This window comes from Chiloscyllium plagiosum, unplaced genomic scaffold (genome assembly GCF_037043375.1).
Source record: "Chiloscyllium plagiosum isolate Xiang-an unplaced genomic scaffold, Cpla_swu_hap1 HiC_scaffold_45, whole genome shotgun sequence".
In the NCBI taxonomy this organism is placed as follows: domain Eukaryota; kingdom Metazoa; phylum Chordata; class Chondrichthyes; order Orectolobiformes; family Hemiscylliidae; genus Chiloscyllium; species Chiloscyllium plagiosum.
In genome coordinates this window covers 26894764-26916033 of record NW_028270183.1, presented here as the reverse complement: position 1 = coordinate 26916033, position 21270 = coordinate 26894764, and the positions used below count along the sequence as shown (strand labels likewise).

At 44.3% G+C, this 21270-nt stretch overlaps 1 protein-coding gene across 6 annotated transcripts in view; it reads left to right on the top strand.

Annotated features, from left to right (window-relative positions):
- LOC122552164 (EVI5-like protein) overlaps nt 1-20903 on the top strand; it is a 214493-nt gene extending 193590 nt beyond the window's left edge. For all 6 annotated transcript variants that reach the window (XM_087983404.1, XM_087983407.1, XM_087983403.1 and 3 more), the window contains one exon: nt 17346-20903. In XM_087983404.1, coding sequence (XP_087839530.1) covers nt 17346-17693 — 348 coding nt within the window. In that variant the 3' untranslated portion in view covers nt 17694-20903. The remainder of the gene's footprint in view (nt 1-17345) is intronic.
- The last annotated feature ends 367 nt before the right edge of the window (nt 20904-21270 follow it).

The window sequence follows — 21270 nt, the reverse complement described above, 5'->3', positions numbered from 1 at the left end:
CATTCCATGGATTGCTCTCGCTCTCGCTCTCTCTCTCTCTCTCTCTCTCGCTCTCGCTCTCTCTCATTCTCTCACTAGCCACATAATTTATAGCTGAGCCATCTTTGGCTGTATTGGCCCCCTTTTTGTAATAAAATAGGTTTTGGAATTATAACTTAATGTCCAGAGGACTAGTGACCTTTGGCTATGACATGTTCATACCTGCCCCCACAGCTCCACTGCTGTGGCCTCAATGAAAGACAAGGCTATCTTTGACTTTTCTTTGTATCACTCAACACCCACCTCCATTACTGTGAACCACACCAATCTCCACATCCCTCTGCATTTCTTTGGAGAAAGCTTCCCCTCTCTGCTATTCTGCCAAACTCTGTTCTGTCTATATCTTTTGGATTAGCTGGCTACACCCTCACTATGATGGCCATTCCTTATCCAAAGTTGTATGCCCTTGTTCCCCAGTGAAGTCTTTCCTCACTCCCACTCCCAAATCGAGCCTGTTGAGTATATCTGCCTTTCTTCATCTGAATCACAAGGAGTGCACCTTCAGCTGGTGTCAAGCTAGTTGAGCCATCTGCCACCAGATGTGACTGGACCGTGTGACATGTCAGTTGCTTTCTGCTAAAACCACCCACTGTATTCAGATCATTCTGAAGATCAACAGTGGACCATGTTGGTCTTTTCATTTCAAGACATTTCCTTAAAGACCACACCATGCAGACTTAACCATTTAGCTGACCCAATCTTCTGGGCCAGCCTACCATGAGGACCTTGTCAAATGCTTTAGTAAAGTTCACGTGGACAACGTCAACTGCCATACCTCCTTCAGTCATCATCTTCACTTTCTCAAAAGGGTCAACCGAGTTTGTGAGGCAAGACCTCTCAGAATAAAAACATGCTGACTAACCCTAATAATTCCATTCTTTTCCAAATGTGTGAAAATCTGTCCTTAATCATCCCCAGTGATTTCTCTACCATTGAGGTGAGGCTTACTAGCTTATAGTTTCCTGGGTTATCCCTGTCGCCCTTCTGAAACAAATGAACATTGACTATTCTGCAATCTTCTGGGACCTCACCTGTGGCTAAAGGGGATACAAAGATGTTTCTCAACCCCAGAACTCTCCTCCCCGCCTCCGTCAGCATCTTTGGACAGATGACGTCAGGCTCAAGGGGTTTATCTCCCATGATGTTTTTCAAGGACCAACCCAGCACCTTCGCCACCACCACCACCTTAATATTGGCATGCCCTTCAATATCAACATATCCATCCTTAATCTTACTGTCATCCTTATCTTCCTCCTTAGTGAATACTGATGCAAAGTGCTCATTAAGGACCTCACCCACATCTTCTGGCACCATGCTTAAATTCCCTCCATGTTCCCCTTTCCCTAGCTGGCTCCTTGCTCCTAATATACATATGAAATGCTTTAGGAGTCATCTTAATCCCACTTGCCAAGGATATTTCATGGTCCCCTTTTATCTTTCAGTTCTTTTCTGCTTCCTTTATATTCCACAAAGGCAGTGTCTGATTTCAGTTTTCCAAACCTTACACATGCTTTATTTTTCTTTTTGGCTAAACTTGCAAAATTACTTGGCACCTAGGATTCCTGAATCTGACCATTCTAATCTCATAGGAACTTGCTGGTCCTGAACACTGATCAACTGGCTATTAAAAGACTCCCACTTGGCGAAAGTGGGTTTACCCTTGGTCTCCCCCAGTTGAATTTGTTCAGTTCCTGACCAACACTGCTTGTGAACATGACCAGAGTTTCCAGTTGTCTCCCATTTCAGCACACCACTGTGTTCTCTGGCCAACTTCCTGTCTCGGGCCTGTCGCAGTGTTCCAGTCGGGCTCAAAAACTGGAAGAGCAGCATCTCACTTTCCACTTGGGGATCCTGTAGACATCAGGACTCGATATCGAGTTCAGTTATTGTAGGGCCTGCTCACCTCCTTCCATGTCCTTTGAAAGAGGAAAGATCTGATGGATAGAAAGGAAAAGGTCATCGAAGAGGAGTGATATTGGTAGGAAGGGACAGAGTGTACCAGTCTGAGTGCAATAGCCAATGAGGGCAGATTTAGTAATATAGTAATTTAATGATGCACACCAAGAAAATGACACACCCAAAGGCTCTGTATATGAATGCACAAATCATTTCTAACAACTGAATGAATTAATGATTCAAATAGAAATAAATAATATATGGGAAATGTGAAGCTTTTAAGGTTTAAATAGGTTTAAATAGACAGTGCATTCTGCACGACAGAGATCTGGATGTCCTGGTACGTTAATCACAAAAGGCTAGTGGACAGGTTCGGAGAGTGGGCAAAGAAGTGGCAGATAGAGTACAATGTGGGAAAGTGTGAGATCATACACTTTGGTAGGAAGAGTAGAGGCATGGGCTACTTTCTAAATGGGGAGAAAATTCAGAAGTCTGAAGTGCAAAGAGACTTGGGAATTCCAGTCCAGGATCCTCTCGAGGTAAACCTGCAGGTTGAGTCAGTAGTTAGGAAGGTAAATGCAATAATAGCATTTATTTTGAGACCATTTGAATATAAAAACAGGGATGTGTTTGAGGCTCTATCAGGCTCTGGTCCGACCACATTGGGAGTATTGAGCGCAGTTTTAGGCCCTAAATCTCAGGAGCATGTTCACAGGAGGTTCATGATCTTGTCCCAGGAATGAAATGTTTAACATGTGAGGAACATTCAAGGACTCTGTATCTACACTCGATGGAGTTTAGAAGGATGAGGGAGGATCTAATTGAAGCATACAGAATACTGAATGGCCTGGACAGAATAGATGTTGGGAAGATGTTTCCATTGGGAGGAGAGACTAGGATCCATGGGCACAGCCTTGGGGTAGAGGGGAGACTTTATAGAACAGAGATAAGGTGAAACTTCTTCAGGCAGAGAGTGGGGAATCGATGGGATTCACTGCCCCAGAAGGCTGTGGAGGCCAGGTCATTGAGTATATTTAACACTGAGATAGGTTCATGAGTATCAAGGGATACGGGGAGAAAGTGGGAGAATGGTGTTGAGAAACATATCAGCCATGATTGAATGACAGAGCAGACTTGATGGGCTTAACGGCTTAATTTCTGCTCCGATGTCTTCTGGACAGTTGCAAATTGTGATTAAAAGCCGATTGGTATGTTAGCATTTATTGCAAGGACACCAGTATAAAAGTTGGGAAGTTTTAATTTGGGTTATACAGGATGTTAGTGAACTCGTGATCTGGAGGCCTGTGTAGTACTTTGGGGTTGGGTAGCCTAGCCACTGAATGGCAGCGTTGCATCTAGAGTGACGCTAACAGTTCGATTCCTGCACTACCTGGAGATCACCGTGGGATCTGGTGACCTTTGGGTCATTGCAGCTTATGGGCCTCTGGCAGTTTTGGTGACTTTCAAAGCTTTGCTGCCCCCCACTGAAAGGATGTAAATGCAATGGAAGCAGTTCAGCAGAAGTTCACCCCAACTGATGATGGGATTGGCTTGTGAGGGAAGATTGATTCACTTACGCCTGTACTCATTGGAGCTGAGACCATGAGTTGCAGTTCCTGAAATTGAAGCTCCGAAGGAGAGTTGACTGGACAGATGTTGAGAGGATGCTCCTCCTTCTGGGAGATACTAGAATGAATGTCTCCCATCCAAGATGGAGATGAGGACGTTTTATCCAAGGGCCATTAAGATGAAGAATTCTCTTCCCCAGAGAGCAGTGAAGAAAGAGTTGCACTTTACTTTGGAGTTAGAGTATTGATTAAAAGGAGTTGATAGTGTCAGGGGATAGACTGGAAAGTGTAGTTGTGTCCATAGTCAGATCAGTCATAATCCTATGAAATGGTAGAGCTGTTTTGAGGGGGTTAAGTGGCCTATTCCTGTTCTTAGTTCATATGTCTGGCTGTATTATTCTCTCCAGCACTATGCTAACTTCTCCTGTAGCTCATTCAAATCTTGTTTCCTAACTTGTTGCAGGACTGAGACCTTGACCAACGTTACAAATAACTTTGTCCTTGACTGTGAACAGATTGCTTCTTCCATCATTTTCTTTCTCTCTCCAGCCTTTGCATGGGCAGCCAGACCATCCTGCTGCAGAGTTTCAGCTCTGCTCTTCAGTTTCATGCCTTTGCTTGGTACCACCTTAACCACTGATCACATCCTGAGCTGTTTTAGCAGAAGGTTCCCTTTCCATGTCTACACCATGACATTGAGACAATACTAGGAATCCTTATTTACCCCTCTGCTTTCTCATTTCTGTGATTCCCCCTTGGTGCCACATGTGATACACGACTCCACCCAACTCTTCCTCTCTGTAATTTCCTAGGCTGCTTCCACAGCAACTTATCCAGTCTGGAATGGATCAGGTTCTTTCCTCGTATCAGATTAATGGCAAAGATTGGACATAATCTTTCCAATCCGGAGACCATCTGGGGCAAAATCGTTGTTTGTAACTTTTGCCCAACTGTTCAGCCACTTCCACAATGTTATCCATCTCTGTCCTTATATCTAATCAAACCTCTTTCCCTGTCCCTGTACCTTCACGCTGAACTGTTGCAGCACTCAGCTAACCAACCTCCTAACCTTGATCCTCTGTAAACCCAAGTGATTTACCCAAAGCAGAATCCCATCAATTTGGTGATGCTAATGTTGTCTTGATCATGTAAAATAAGAATCTATCTGTCAATGATTCACAGAGGATGCTGTTTCCAATGCAAACATCATTAGAAGCCTGCAAATTTTCATCTCTCTGTTCATGAGCAAATAGAGACCAAGAAGATTTCCAGTGTCGAGGTTAAACCATTCTAAAAATTGAGAAGTTATGCTCAATGCAGTCTTTCACAGCATCTCCACAACTTCAGGTAGGAGCAATGATGTAGAGTCAATCTGTTTCAAAGTCTTGCTGGGTTTCCAGGGAAGGAAACATTCAGACTTGTCATACACTATCCCATATCCTTGGTGTACCCTGCAATGAGGTGCTGCTGCTCTCTGTTCAAACCATGAATGTCCAGCTGAACTCTACCTTCATTAACATGACTACCATGGCTGCTTGCTTGCTGATTTATCACTGATGTGCTTTTATCAAGACCACTCGCTGGCTGTCTGTGCTACTGCCCTGAGACCACAGATATGAAGGCTCTGCAGTGTATAGCCTCTATCAACAAAGACAGGCAGAATTAATCTACCTCCTGTTAATCAGTCTCAAATCTAAAACAATGTTTTAGACTCTTATTAAAGCCCTTCAGAAATCTCCCCTCCACTTTAATCACCGATGGTCTAATGTTCAAGAAAACTGAGACATTCCAAATGAATTTCTGATGACGGACCTAATGGCATAAACTTCAAGCATTTCTCAAATCCTGAATGACCAACCACAGAAGGAACAATAACAGATCCTGCCACATTTTCCACTAATGGGAGATGGAAGCATTTCCATTACATGACCATCTTAATCAGAATCTAGTGTACTTTACTGAACACTGCCCTCAGGCACTTTGCAACAGTGTGGGCAGAATGCCTCGGCGACTTTAGCCAGAATATCTGATTTAGATATCGATATTTGATTTGCTATTTTTGCTACTACCATACAAAAAAAACAGACAACTTGAGCTTGCCTCAACTTTGCTCAAATCCTAATCTGCAACATGGCCAGCTCGCCTAACTGACAGACATGCAGCTTTGTGCCCCAAATTTAACATTTTCATCTTCCTGCCTTATGGCCATGTCCCTCCTTATGTCTAACCTCCAGTCCTAAAGCCTCTTTCCCAGATTCTCCATTTCCTTGCTGTAACAAATCAACCCTTTTCACAGCTGACAGTAACCCGTGCTTCACACTAATAAATTCCTTCGCTAAACCTTGCTACTCCTACTTGCCTCTCCGTTGAAGCATCTATTTGGACAACTTTCTTTTAATTTGCAGCTCCGTAAAACTGCTTGGGTCATTTTACTGTCAATGGTATTATGTAAATGCAACTTCTGGTAACACAGTTGCAGGAGGAAAGCTACTACATCTCTCTGCTAATGTCAGAATTTACCCAGGTCTGCCCATCGACAAAAACTGAGACAAACCCAATCTGTCCATTTACTGCCCTATTAGCATACCTGAAACCATTCACAAGGTGTGAGAGAGGGGCACAATTCTCCCCTTGCCTGTAATACCTTACTCAGCTGTGCACAGCTTTGGTTCGATCAGGGCCACATGACTTTGGATCTTGTTCAGCCTTGGGCAAAAACATTGACAAGGGAATGGTATTAAAAGGTGCAGTGTCCTTGACATTGAGGCTGGTTTGACCAAGTGTGGCACGAAGCAATGCCAGTAAAATTGAAGTCATTTCAAATCGAGGATGTGGAGAGGAGCATTATCGTAGGTTGGAGTCATACTTAGCACAAAAGGAAATGGTCATGGTGACAGGTGATCCCCTCAGCCCTGAGACAGTGGTGTTCCTCATTCATTGCTGAATATCCGCCCCCCCCCCCCCCCCCCCCCCATTGTAAAGTGGCACTTGTGGATTATATGAACAAGGAACTAGATAGACCTCTTCGTCCTTCAAATCCGCTCGGGTATTCAATAAAGTCAGGGCTGATCAGATTGCTACATATCCCCAATAATCTTTTATATGCTCAGTGGTCAAGAGTCTAACTCTGCTTTAAAAATATTTAAGCATTCTGCATCCACTGACTTTTGAGGAAGGGAATTTAAAAGACACTCAACTCTGAGGGGAAGATAATGTCTCCTAATCTGATTTAAATGGATATCCTCTTACTTTTAATCTCTGAGCCCCGATTCTGTGTGCTCCCACAAGAGGGAATGTGTTTTTGGCATCTATCTAGTAAACTCCCCTCAAGACCTTGTATGTTATAATTAAGTCACCTCTGACCTTTCTAACCTCCAGAGGATATAGTGGTTTACTAGCCTTTCCTCACAACACAATCTGCTCAGTCCAGGTTACTCATGGAGTAAACCTCCTCTGAGCTGCTTCCAATGCAGTAGTGACCTGCCTGGTGACCGTATCTACACACTGTACACACTATTGCAGCTATAGTCCCATCAATACCCTGTATAAGTGAAACATCACATTTGTACACTTACATTCAATTCCCCTTGCTATTGGTTTTCTTGCTTACCTGCTGTGATTCATGCACCAGGACAGCTGGACTGATCTGCACCTCAGAGCTCTGCAATCTCTTACCGTTTCGAGGGCGTGGTTTTTTTTTTATTCTTTATGCCAAAACAGACAATTTCACAACTTTCCACTTTCTAATGAAGCAGTGCTTTCCTGCATGCAGACTGTACGTGTCAGTGGTAAATAACCTTTTGTACACGCAAGGAAATGCCTTTGAGGGGAAACAACACCTAAAAATGAGCAAACTTCTACAATATTCTACCCTCCAAGCAGCACAAACCTGTCCCAGACAGTTAACATTGAGAACGACATACTACCAACCAGCTATAATGTGATGCAGTGTGTCATCGACAGGGCTAACAAATAATAATTACTCACCACCAACCTGCTCAGTGCTTCGTTTGGGTTTTGGTAGGACCACTCATTATACACGTGGTTCAAACATGGGTCAAAGGACTGAGCCCCAGAGAGCAAAAGAATGAGGACCATATCTGTAAACAGCGAATCTATTTCAGCACCCCACGCCACCACCCTCTTTTTTTTTCCCCCCCCACCCCACCCTCTATCCCCCCCATCCTCCCACTCACCCTCACACACCACATCACTCTCAATGCCTTGCACCATCGCACCATCTCACTATCTCCCTCCCTCCCTCCCTGTACCTCCCTCCTGTTTCCACCCTCTCATCCACACTCTGTCTGTTTGTCTGCCTCTATCCCACCCACCCATCCTCTCACTGCCTCCCTCTGTCCCTCTCCCTCCCTCCCTCCCTTGCTGCCTCCTTCTTTCCCTCCTCACTGCCTCGTTTCCTCTCGCCCACCATCTCATGGCCCCCCTCCTTGTCACTGCCTCCTTCTCACCCCCTCCCTCCATCCCCCACAACCACCCCTCCACCTGTTCCTTCCACCCAGCCTTTCCCTCTGTCCCTCCCTCCTTCGGAAATCCAGCTCTGAATGAGCTTTACACTGCCTCTGCCAATTTCTAGTTAAATGACTCAAATCTTTTTCAATAAAAATTTGGTGAATTACTCAGGGATGTTTTATTTCATTAGAGGCAGTAGGAAAGTGCAATAAAATACCGTACATAATTGTGTAGAAATGAAGTTTGTATGTCTAAATGTTTAGTCAAAAATAAGGAATTGATGTTTACACAGGTGACATTTTCATGTAATTGTAATCCATCCTCTCCCGTTGCCTCCCCATCAGACAGAAGCCATCCTTCCCAACCTCACTCTCAAAAATAACACACAGGGAACTAACATATATATCTATAAAGGCTGAACAATCACCTTTAGTACAATGATATTCTGTTTTTTATTAGCCAAAGGTAAGGTACCAACATGTATATCTGAGCAACATTACTCATGGACATCGTGGTATAGAGGTCACCATTTTCTGTAGTTTTTTTTGACTAGAGGCCAGATCCTTAGCTGTGATGAGTGAGTTCTTTTCCCTGAGCTGAGTGGACTTCAGGAGCAGGCTTGAGAGTGTGGTGCTAGAAAAGCACAGGTCAGGCATCATCTGAGAGCAGGAGAATCGGTGTTTCGGGCCCTTCATCAGGAATGTTGGGCTTATGCCCAAAACGTCGATTCTCCTGCTCCTCGGATGTTGCCTGACCTGCTGTGCTTTTCCAGCACCACTCTCTCAGCTCTGATCTCCAGCATCTGCAGTCCTCACTGTCTCCTTCAGGAGCAGGCTGACAGCTCTCACACACAGCAATGATTCACTGAATTCTTTCACACATGAACTAGACCTGTTTCTCCTGTGGTAGATGTCACTGCTTTCCCAGAGATTGAGACTGTTGTTGGGAATTCAGAGTATAGTGATCACCTCCATCAGCTTCCTCATCTCGGGCTTTAAAGAGGAATTTTCCAGATATGCTCTCCCCAAACTGGTCTGCTCTAAAACCCTATTTTCCATTACTGAGAGATTCTTTGTTCATATTTATCTAAAGCTAACAGGTCTCATGTGTTGCTAACTCCTGTTGTAACACTTCTTCATGTCCCCATACAAAGACACTGTCTGTTGTTTTTTTCTCTCTCTCTCTCTCTAACATTTCTTCAACCCCTCATCCCCCAGCTTTGCACGCTATGTTGAAGAGCTCTGAAATGTCTTCAGACTAAGTGTGTTTCAGGGCACTGTTCCCACACGGCAGTCAGATTTCGAGTAGTAGTGGTGAAGTGTAGGAGTCTGTGGTCTGATGAGATAGCGTTCAGTAGAGCAGTGAGGTTTTCAGACCCAGAGCTCTCAGCCTGCGGAATCTCATAGCTATTACCATCAAAGCAAATCCTGACAAACTACGCCGAGAGACCCAAACGCTGTGGTACCAAGTACACTGGGTGTGGTGTTCTCTGTCCCAGCAGCCTTCAGTGGTGTAGGTGCAGCAGGTTGTTGATCACTGTACTCTGTGCCCTCTCACCTTTTGGTTAGTGTGCTGTCAGGTGATGCAGTGACTTAGCAAACAGCCTTTCGTCCGTGGGAGCCAGGTCGAACTGCAGCTCACATGGTCAGATCAAAGTCAACCCAACTGTCACTTCAAACAAACAAACAACAGAAATTGTTGGCAAAGCTCAGCCAGCCTGGCAGCATCTGGCGAGAGAAATCCGAGTCAATGTTTCAGGTCCTGTGACCCTTCCTCAGAACTGATGGTAGCTAGGGACTCATCAGTTTATGTGCAGATGATGGGGTGGGATGGTATTAGGAGGTAAATAATAGGTAGTGATGCAGCCAAAGAGAGAGAACAATAGGTGGACAGATAAAGGAGTAGATGATAATCTGGCTGGGTGGGTGAATAGCTGTTAGAGGGGACAGTTAGTGGCTAACAGTGAGTTGTGTGTAACAGCAGACTGTCGGGGTAATGACAAGGGCATGCGAGAGTTCAAACCCTAAAGGTATTCAACTCGATATTGAGCCCAGAAAGCTGCAGGGTCCCCAAGTGGAAAATGAGGTGCTGTTCTTCCAGCTTTTCTGGGTCACTGCAGCAAGTCTGTATCAGAGATATTGACCAGGGGACAGGGTGGTGTGTTGGAGTGACAGGCGATAGGAAGCTCAGGGTCTCCTGTTTTTGCGGGCAGAATGTCGGTGTCCTGCAAAGCAATCACCTTGTGTTTGTTTAATTTCCCCAATGTACAGGATTAGGAATTGTGAGCAGCAAATGCAGCAGACTAGATCATCTGAAGTACAGGTAAAATACTGCTTCACCTAGCCCTTGGATCCTCAGGAGGGAGGAGGTAAATGGGCTGGTGTTACATCTCCTGTGGTTGCTGGGGAAGGTGTTGTGGGGAGGGTTCAGAGTGGAACAATCCCAGCAGACTGTTAATATCAGACTGGATTGTGTTGGACTGCGTCAATCCAGTTCTGCAGCACGAAACAATGCACCGTCTTTCTCCTGCGATGCGAAAAGAGGAATCTGGCAGGTTGAAGTGGGCCTGCGTGGCTGCCTGATGAGTTGACTGAGGGATTAGAGGATGGTGGAGGGGGAGTGGGGGTTTATTTGCTGTGGAAATGCCTTTGAGTTGGGCGGGGGGGGGAAAAGAGTGAAGGCAGATTTATTCCTGGGGAATGACTTAGAGTCAGAGTCTACTACTGGAAGGTGGGCTGAGGAGATATATTATTTATCACTCAGGTAGACTTTAAATTGCAAGATGTCACGCGCTCAAAGGAGCCTCCATTTTACTTGAATGTGCAGCAATCCCTCCGCCTTGGCCTCCTGCACAGGAATGTATGAACCAGGCTGAATAACTAATCCAGCTAAACTGAAGCACCAACTATGAAGCTCTCTGCTTAACTGTTTTGAGAAGATTTGCTTAATTATCTGTTCAGAGTTGAATTGGTTGATCATGGAAAAGGGTCACCACAATTGGCCTGATTTTATTTATGAGGTAATACGGTCACATGTGACCCATACCTTCTGTATTTATGTTGCATTTAGATTCACACAGAAGCAGAATGAGAAAAAAATTGTCAATGCCCTTAAGAAAATTATCAGGCATCTATAAAATTTTAAGCAGAACATGAAGCCATGAATTTAAATATCACTATTTAAATTGGCACAAAATAACACACAAGCATTCAGCATTGCAGAGTCACAAAGCTGAATATTATAGCCGGGTAGTGACCACATCTTTACTGTGTCTTGGGTCTCACCCTCTGATTGAAGAATTGGTAGTGTTCACTCGAAAAGCATCTACACCCATTTCCATATAGTAGCTACTGAGCACAAACCTTAAGCTAGAGATTCCACATTTATGTGCAAGTAGTTTGGTGCCTTAAGGATTTGAACATTTCCTGGTTAGCTGAGTGTTCCTTTGTCAGGTTGGAAACCGTTCTCACTTCTTTACAGCTGCTTTCTTTCTCCTCAAGTCAAAGAATGTTTTCCTCAATGCAGCCTTTGTTTCTTTACCCCACTGCTTGTTACCCTGTGCTCCCAGCCTGTTTTAAACAATCCCTGTCTCCATCAACCCCACTGCAGCCTCTTTCTTAATCTGCTCACTGCTCAAATAACAGCAAACAGAGATGTAAGCTATCCTGTGGCTGGGGGAGCAGTCCCTTCCCATTTCTATTTATGAATGTGCTCACCTGGATATTTGGGGAGGCAGATTAACCCTCCCCCCCAGTATAGTTTGTGTGGCTGTGATACCTGGGGAATCCCAGTGTTTACTATACTCATGGAGAGGGATAGGAGCAGGCTGTATTGGAAAGTATTTAATTGGGGAGGGGGAATTACAATGGTATTAGGCAGGAACTGGGGTCCCTAAATTGGGAACAGATGTTCTCCGGGAAATACGCAACAGAAATGTGGAGGTTGTTTAGGGAGCTCTTGCTGATAGTGCTGGATAGATATGTCCCACTGAGGCAAGGAAGAGACGGTAGGGTAAAGGAACCTTAGGTGACAAGGGATGTGGAACATCTAGTCAAGAGGAAGAAGGAAGCTTACTGAAGGTTGAGGAGGCAAGGATCAGACTGGGCTTTAGAAGGTTACAAGGTAGCCAGGAAGGAACTGAAGAATGGACTTAGGAGAGCTAGAAGGGGGCATGAGAAAGCTTTAGCAGGTAGGATTAAGGAAAACCCTAAGATGTCCTACCCTTACGTGAGGGACAAAAGGATGGTCAGATAGAGGGTAGGGCTGATCAGGGATAGTGGAGAGAATTTGCACCTGGAGTCAGAGGAAGTAGCGGAGGTCCTTAATGAATACTTTGCTTCTGTATTCACTACTGGGAGGGATCTTGTCGTTTGTGAGGACAGTGTGAAACAGGCTGGTATGCTCAAACAGGTTAATGTTAAGAAGGAGGATGTGCTGGAAATTTTGAAAAACATGAGGATGGATATATCCCCTGGGCAGATGGGATATACCCAAGGTTACAATGTGAAGTGAGGGAAGAGATTGTGTCCGCGATGATCTTTAAGTCCTCACTGTCCACTGGAGCAGTACCAGATGATTGGAGGGTGGCAAATATTATTTCCATGTTCAAGGAAGGGAATAGGGATAATCCTGGGAATTACAGACCAGTCAGTCTTCTCTGTGGTGGGCAAATTATTGGAGAGGAATCTGAGAGACAGGATTTATGATTACTTGGAAAAGCACAGTTTGGTTAGAGATAGTCAGCATGGTTTTGTGAGGGGCAGGTTATGCCTCACAAGCCTTATTGAATCCTTTGAGGATGTGACAAAACACATTGATGAAGGTAGCGCAGTGGATGTGATGTATATGGATTTTAGCAAGGCATTTGATAAGGGTTCTCCATGGTAGTTCATTCAGAAAGTAAGGAGGCATGGGATACAGAGAAATTTGGCCATCTGGATACAGAATTGGCTGGCCCATAGAAGGCAGAGAGTGGTAGTAGATGGGAAAGTATTCATCCTAGAGCTCAGTGGGACCTCTGGTCTTGGTGACGTTTATAAATGACTTGGATGAGGAAGTGGAAGGGTGGGTTAGTAAGTTTGCCGATGACACGAAGGTTGGTGGAGTTGTGGATGGTGAGGAGGGCTGTTGTAGATTGCAATGGGACATTGACAGGATGCAGAGCTGGGCTGGTAAGTGGCAGATGGAGGTCAACCTGGAAAAGTGTGGAGTGATTCATTTTGGAAGGTTGAATTTGCATGTGGATTACAGGGTTAAAGGCAGGATTCTTGGCAGTGTGGAGGAACAGAGGGATCTTGGGATCCATGTTCATCAATGCCTCAAAGTTGCCACCCAAGTTGATAGGGTTGTTAAGAAGGCGAATGGTATGTTGGCTTTCGTTAGCGGGGGATTGAGTTTAAGAACCACAAGATTATGTTGCAGCTCTATAGAGACCTGGTTAGACCACACTTGGAATATTGTATTCAGTTCTGGTTGCCTCATTATAGGAAGGATGATAAAGCTTTAGAGAGGGTGCAGAGGAGATTTCCCAGGATGCTGCCTAGACTGGAGGGCATGTCTTAAGAAGAAAGGTTGAGGGAGCTAGGGCTTTTCTCATTGGAGCGAAGAAAGATGAGAGATGACTTGACAGAGGTGTAAAAGGTGAGGACTGCAACAAACAATACATTAGACACAGGCAGAAAACTAGCCACCAGGATACAGGAACACCAATTAGCCACCAAAAGACATGACCAACTATCACTTACACACAGAATAAGGACCCCACTTTGACAGGGACAACACATCCATCCTAGAGCAGGCTAAACAGAGATACGCACGGGAATTCCTAGAGGCCTGGCATTCAATATACGCATCAATTTAGACCCCATTTACCAACCTCTGAGACAAAGAACTGGAAATAATACAACCACCTTAACGGACCAAGACACACAAATAGAAAATGGGTCACTAACACCAGCACTTCACCAGTGGCTCACTGATTATGTTACCTAGCACGGTGACGAAACGTCTGAGAACACACCCACCAGCTCAGTGAACAAACTTACAACATGAAGATGATCAGAAGCAAATCCTGGACTTTTTCACAGGGTGGAAATGGCCATCATGCAGGGTTTAAGGTGATTGGAGGAAGGTTTAGGGGAGGTAGGTTCCTCTCACAGAGAGTGGTGGGTGGAGTGCACTGCCAGCAGTGGGAGTAGAGTCAGATACATAAGCTTCTCATGGTTGGCACATGGATGGTAGTAGAATGAAGAGTATGTTTGTTAGTTTGATCTTAGACGAGGATTAAAAAGCCAGCACAACATCGACGGCCGAAGGGCCTGTACTATTCTATGTTCTCTCTTTAGTATCTTCCTGGGCCCACCCCCAGGAAGAGATCAGCACCTCGGGACACCTGGCTGGATAAAAGGATTGGCAAACAATACCAGATAGTGCTGCTTTGTTAGAGCCCTACAGACCAGGGACATCCTGGTAAACCTCCTCTGATTGGATTATACCATCACCAATGGAGATACCACCCTAGAGACCATTTATAACTGCCAGTTCCACTTTGAATGCCTAGTTTACCAAAACCACTGGATTCCCGTGGGCCAGAGCGACCCGATCCCTGCCTGTCCACAATAGTGTATTTTAGAAATCTAAAATGTTGCAGAAGGGTGTATGGCCTGTAATATCTGCCAGTTGATATAGCATAATCCAAATGCCAGCTCTTGTACGTTTAACACTTGAGGTTTCAGTGTTTTTTACATGTATGTGGATATGCCGTTGAATATGATGAGGTTTATCTTTCAGGCAGCGAGTTTCAAACTCCTACACTTCTGAGTTTCTCCCTGTCACCCTTTGGATCCTTGTGCCCTACCTTGTTATTTATCCCTCACATCCTTCCTATTCTCTCGGTAAAAACAATGACTGCAGATGCTGGAAACCGGATTCTGGATTAGTGGTGCTGGAAGAGCACAGCAGTTCAGGCAACATCCAAGGAGCAGGAAACTCGACGTTTCGGGCAAAAGCCCTTCATCCTTCCTATTCTCTGTCTATTTATACAGTACAGTAAAATACAATGCAGTCTAGCACAGGAACACTCCCTTCGGCCCACTAAGCCTGTGCCAATTCCTAATCCTTATTGCAACCTGCTGCCTATTACTTGTGTGTAGATTCGATCCCTCTGTTTACTTCCTGGTCATGTGTCTTAAACATTGCGAATGTTCCTGCTTCCACCACCTCCACTGACAGTATGTTCCAGGCACCCACCACCCTCTGGGTGAAACATTTTTCCCTGCATTTCTCTCCCAAACACCATTCCTTCCCCCCCCACTTTTGTAGTTGACCTTTTCACCCTGGGTAAAAGCCTCTGACTATCCACCCTCTCACTGTTTTGTAGATCTCTTTCAGGTCGCCCCTCAACCCCCGTCTTTCCAATGAAAAAAAAATTGAGTTTATCCAACCTCTCCTCTTAACTGAACCCCTTCAGACCAGGCGACATCCTCCTCTGTACCCCCTCCAAAGCATCCACGAACTTCTGGTAGTGTGGCATCCAGAACTGCATGTAATATTCCGAATTCATTATTAATAAATTTATGTAGCACGTGTCATCAATTCATACACCACTATTAAATCTCGACTCCAAAGAAAATGCACTCATTCCTCAAGCTAAACTCCCTCAATTCCTGGCAATATCCTTCTGAATCTCCTCTATACTCTCCTCCAGTACCATGAAATTCTTCCAACAGTTTGGCAACCTGAACTCTGTACAGTACCGTAGCCTAACTGGTATTTTACACAATTCTAGTTTAACCATCCTGCTCTTGTGCTCTGCACCTCAATTAATAAAGACACTATACTGATACCCTCAGAGCTTGTAACTTGCATTCCAAGAATGCTCTCTATCTCCCTCTCTCGTTCCTAACATTTATTCTCTCTAAATATACTAATGTTACACTTCTCCAAGTGGAATTTGGTTTGCCGTTTTTCTGCCAACTTTGACCAGTCTGGTGTTATCGCCTTGTTATGAAGATGTGGGTTTGCTGTACCTTTAAAAGAGTTAAAAGCTGAGAGAGCTACCTGACGGTATCAAGTGTTCTCAATGTAACAAAGCCAAATTATCTGGTTGCCTGGAACCGACAAAGCAGATTCAAATTAGGCCAATCAGTTCAAATTATACCCTGAAAAATACCAAACTCCAACCAAATTTGAATTGAGTATATTGACAATCTTAAAAGCCAATGACACAATCCAATGCTTTGGGGATATAAGACCAGGGAAAATTGAACAGTTGGGAGGAGAACTGCCAAGCCAACGACATCTACAGACTACGCAGGGAATAGCTCTCTTAAAGATATCTTTATTGATCAGTAAACTGGGAGGCCGAATCTCCAAGAATGAGAAAAGACGACAGGAATACCAAGGAGAACGAAAGTCGCATGGTTTTGAGATAAGAAGTTTTTTTTTGTAAATCTGAATTGGGAGTTTTATCCGACTAGTATTATAGAAGGGAAGGTAAAAGATAGGTTAGACAAAGGAGTTGTGAATAGTTGTTAGCTAGTTATTCTCTGTTATACTTTAAGAAATAAATTGTTAATTTTGACTTTAAATAGTTCTTGGTCTCTCGAATTTTCATGGATTACTGCACAGGATAAATCTTTTGTGTTGCTGGTTTTAAATTAAGCAGGAGGGGTTTACCCCGTGTCGTTACAGTCTCCATTGCCTTCTGAGACACTTCAAAAGGCGCACAACACTCAAAAACTCTTTCTTTCACATCTCGGTCCTGAAAGAGTGGACCTTAATTCTAAAACAGTGCCCCCTAATTCTGGACTGATCTACAAGAGGAAACATCCCTGTCAAGACAGTGTAGAATCCTGCACACTTTAGTTAAATTACCCCTCAGTCCTCAGGTCAGGCCAAGAAACCCCATCCTGTCCTACTATCTCCATAAGACAACCCAGTTATTTCAGGTATCAATCCAGTAAGTGTTCTCTGAACTGCCTAGCATTTATTTATATGCTTAGAAAAAGGGATCAAAATTCTGTGCACAGTATTTCCAGTGCACTCTCACGAATGCCCTGCCTGCCTGACCTATATCGTCCTGAACTGCAGATCCTTCCCTTGTGTAATAGAGAATAACATTATGCTAGATTTATCAGTATATGGAAGTGCAGCAAGGAATTGAGGCTAATGGACAGCTGTCCTTTATTATGAGAGGGTAATTTATGGAAGTTCACTAAAGTTAAACAAGCCATTGCAGGAGTTAACAAACCTATGGAACCACCAGGAGATGAATTATGGAGTGAGGTAGATGTGTTCTCGCCTGTTAGTTTCTTAATGTGTTACGTCAAAGTTTGCAGCTTTGGATTAATGTTTGTTTATTTTTGAACACAGATCCGGCTTTTCAAAGGTCAGGGCTCCTTTCCGACTCCAATGAGCTTTGATGGGATTCATATTGTGAATCACATGGTCGCAGATGATGAATCCACTCAGTCGTCTGATGAGGATCTCTTACCTAGCCCCATGGGAATAAGCGGTCTGCAGGAGGGGCTGTACCCAATCCCACACGGAAATGGCCATTTCCTCAGAGGGCTGGAGATCTCGGGAAAGGACAGTGATGGCAGCACAGACAGCGATCAGGAGGAGCGGAATTCTGCACTGGAGCTTGAAGCTGAGATGGCCAATCATATAATGTGTAATGACAGCCCAAATAAGCCACCATCCATCTCTACAACAGTTTAATGGGGAACTTATGGCATTCCACTCAGTGAGACTTCACTGTGTATGAGACTGTCCTGAACTGTCTATTACTTCTCTAAGATTTTGGTCTAACATTAAGTTCCATGCATATTTGCCAACAAGGAATCTTCTTTACTCGGCAGTGATTTTAAATGCTGCTGCATCTGATCATTATTTTTCCATTGAAGGGAATGGAGTAGGGTAGTTTGGAAAACATTGGGATTCTCTAGTGTTGTCGCTGTTTTCTGAAACCCAGCTGCCCAGTTGCTAAAATATTGGTGTTCAGTCTTCCATGGTGCTTAATGTGCTATCTTCCTGGTGCACACTGCATGTGGGGCACAGAGGGATGCAGCAATACCAGAAAGCTGGTGTGTATGGGATCTGATCTCTCCTCTCCTCCGTTCCAGTTCCTCATTAGGAGAATGATGCACAGGGCAGGTTCACCACTAACCTCTAACTATTGCTTTACACTGGAGATTTTCTGGGATTACCACATTTGTGGATCATTATCATCTCCTGTAACTTGGAGGTTGAGCAAGAGAAAAGACCAAACATTATAGCAGTTATATATTTAATTTCTATGTTTGTCTGGGAAACAGCAAATCCGAGCTCATACATAGAGGCAGTCTCACAACAGGACTTGATAGAAAATGGTTCATGTGCCAACTGACAGTATCTCATTGACATGATAATTAATATATTATTTGACACAACAGCGTAGTTTCTGACTGAGTGTTTGTTTTGCTGATGTCTGGCCAACTCAGTATCTGATACACTGTAGTGCCTGTTGAAACATTACTGACTGGCACAGTATCTAACTGACTCACTTAATTGTTGTAACTAGCCATCACTCTCAGCCTTTGTGTTCTTGGAGCTCGAAGTTTGACCCCATTGATGTAACGGAGTCAATAAGAAAATTCTGTGTCCCAGAGTGAAATTATTATACAACCCTTTGCTACTTAGATATTAAATTAAAACATTTGTTTTTCAATCCGGATCCTCATCAAATCCTGTGCTATCTTCACATTTTTCTTCGAGTTAATTTTTATAACTTTTTAATTTAATTTGACCTGACTCAGAGCACTTTTTGTCTTTGTTTAGTTTTGCTACTTTCTGAACTCTGCCACTCACTGGTACTCTTATGGTGTTGTTCGAGCACTTGGCTTGCTTTGCAATGGTACGGCGATGCTTCTATCATTTCCAAAGGTTTCAACCCTGGAAAGTATTTCTTTTTAAATCCGATCTAGAGAGGTGATCTGCTCACAGCCATTCTGAAAGGCCTTCCACGTGGCACCTGAGAAATATTGTTGAAGGGGCTAGTGAGGTGAGTGTCGGGCTGAGCCCATGGTGGGGAGGGTGTACTACCCCCCACACTGAGCCCCTGACATCTCCAGGTATTAGGTGGGACCAATGTTCCTTTTTTCCCTAAATTACTGAAGTGGTTGAAGTTGGCAGAGTGGCCCGCTCCTGCACTTAGCAGTGAGAGTCCTTAATGAATCTCTTTTTGAGGGAGTGCATTCACTTGTTGAAGCCGAGTAACCCAGGATGATGTTAGGGAAGAACATTTCAGAATACAAAGTGTCATGTGTCCTTGAGGGAGTGAATTGCTGGTGGTGTGGTCCAAGTGTTCTCTCTCTTCACATTTCACTCTCTGTTTATGACCGTCTGTGTACCGGAGCAGTGTGCCAGTTATAAGTCACTTGACTTTTGTTTTCTGTTGTTGTATTAACATAATACATCATCACATCAACGTAAAATGTCTTCACATCACTTTGGCGCTGTTGCTGTCCCGTGCACATAGGACTGTGTTTCTGGTGTACTGTTTCAGTATTTTGCGAATATGGTCAAAATTGAGCAAACTGAATGATTTTGTGTGTCTCCATCATTTTCTGGATCAGTGTGGGGGGTGCGCCCTCAGATTGATTAAGGAAGAGGAAGGAGGGACTGTACTGCAATGATTTGGGGAAACATCAGCCTGCTTGAGGTCTGTGGTGAAATTCAGGCACTACCTGTGTTTCTGGGCAGGAACGATGGTGTATACTCCCTGGGAATGGCCTGCTTGGTCTTCTCTTTGTTTTATTACCATGAGCCCTTCTCCTTAGGTTCACTTCCAAGCTTTTCACTAAGCATTTGATATTTTCATCAGCTTGGGGCAAGGTGTACAGAGACATCTGGCCATTTCTATAAGGCGTTAAGTTGATGAGGTCTTTGAGCGGTCCACTACTATGCGGCAACTCTCAATTTAGATAAAACAACACCTTCAGCGTAAAGTGGAACTGATACCGATGTGGGCCCACTGAGACTCTATAGGTCAATCTCAGTTTAACTTCCTGCAGTGTATTGTATCCTTCAGACTCTCTCCTATTCACTGCCAACATGATGTACCTTGCCCCTAGTCACTGTCTGGAGTATTACTGCAAGGAAGCGTTCGCCCATCTAGGATCAGACCTTGGTGCCATCAGTCCCAGCTCAGGATGTGGGATGAGAGGCAGCCACTAGTTTTACTGCTGCTACAGGTATCTCTTGTACAAGGACCAATGCTTTGAGTATCATCACCAACTCAAGTGATCTGTCCCAAATTGACAGTGAAGTCCATAATTGGTCCAATGTTCCAATCTCTGGTTATACAGATGTTGCTTTGTACGATGGGATTGCATTTGCAAGTTCCTGAAGTATCTGGCCAACTTATGCCATTTTATGCAACAGATTTTTTTTTTAGTTTAGCTCTTCTGTTACCTAGGATACTGTTACAAGTAAGTGCAAAGTTCTCTAACATCCTGCTTTCAAATGTCACTTTGAAACAATGCTTCAATATTTGTTAAATTTGAACTGGACTTGAACATACTCTGCATTCGGAGTTAAGCATGATCATATACAAGAGTGAAAAACAGTTGCCCCATCACCTATTGTCCAGTGTGTAAATGGCCGTGCTGTTAGTCCACCACCTCCTGACAGAAAATGGTTGCTGTGTGGGGCCACTGCATGTAGGGGACTGGCTGAATCTCAGCACATTCCCTGGAAGCTGCTTGGACTGGGGTGGGCAAAGTCAGAAATCTCACAACACCAGCTCATATTCCAATAGGCTTATTTGAAATCGCAGTCTGAAAGCTGTGCTCTGAAAGCTTCTGTGATTTCAGATAAACCTGGTGATGTGTGACTTCTGACTTTGTGCACCCCAGTCCAACCCTGGCACCTCCACATCATGGGGGTGGGGGGGGGGGGGAGAGATGTAGGGGGGGAGTGGGTAATGTCCGCAGTTTGGGATACTGTGACTGTGAGAAGTGCAATGCTGTCTGTAGTTGTCTGCAAACATCCTAGAAATCAGATTCTGACAGGTGTCAGACAAATCTGTCTGTTGTCTCCGTATGAAAGCAAGTTTTGTTATTTGAAGATTGAAAGTGTAGGTCTCCAGTACAGCTGGGTACTAGCATGCAAGTGTAATAACGACTTCCAGCAGCACGTGGCCAGGCTGCAGACGGGGTTTGCAGTGTGTGCTGAACACTGAGTTGTTGGTCTGCCCTGAGCTCACTCAGTATGTTGTGTTGTGTGTTATAGTTGGTGTCACATCTCCAGCCATGGA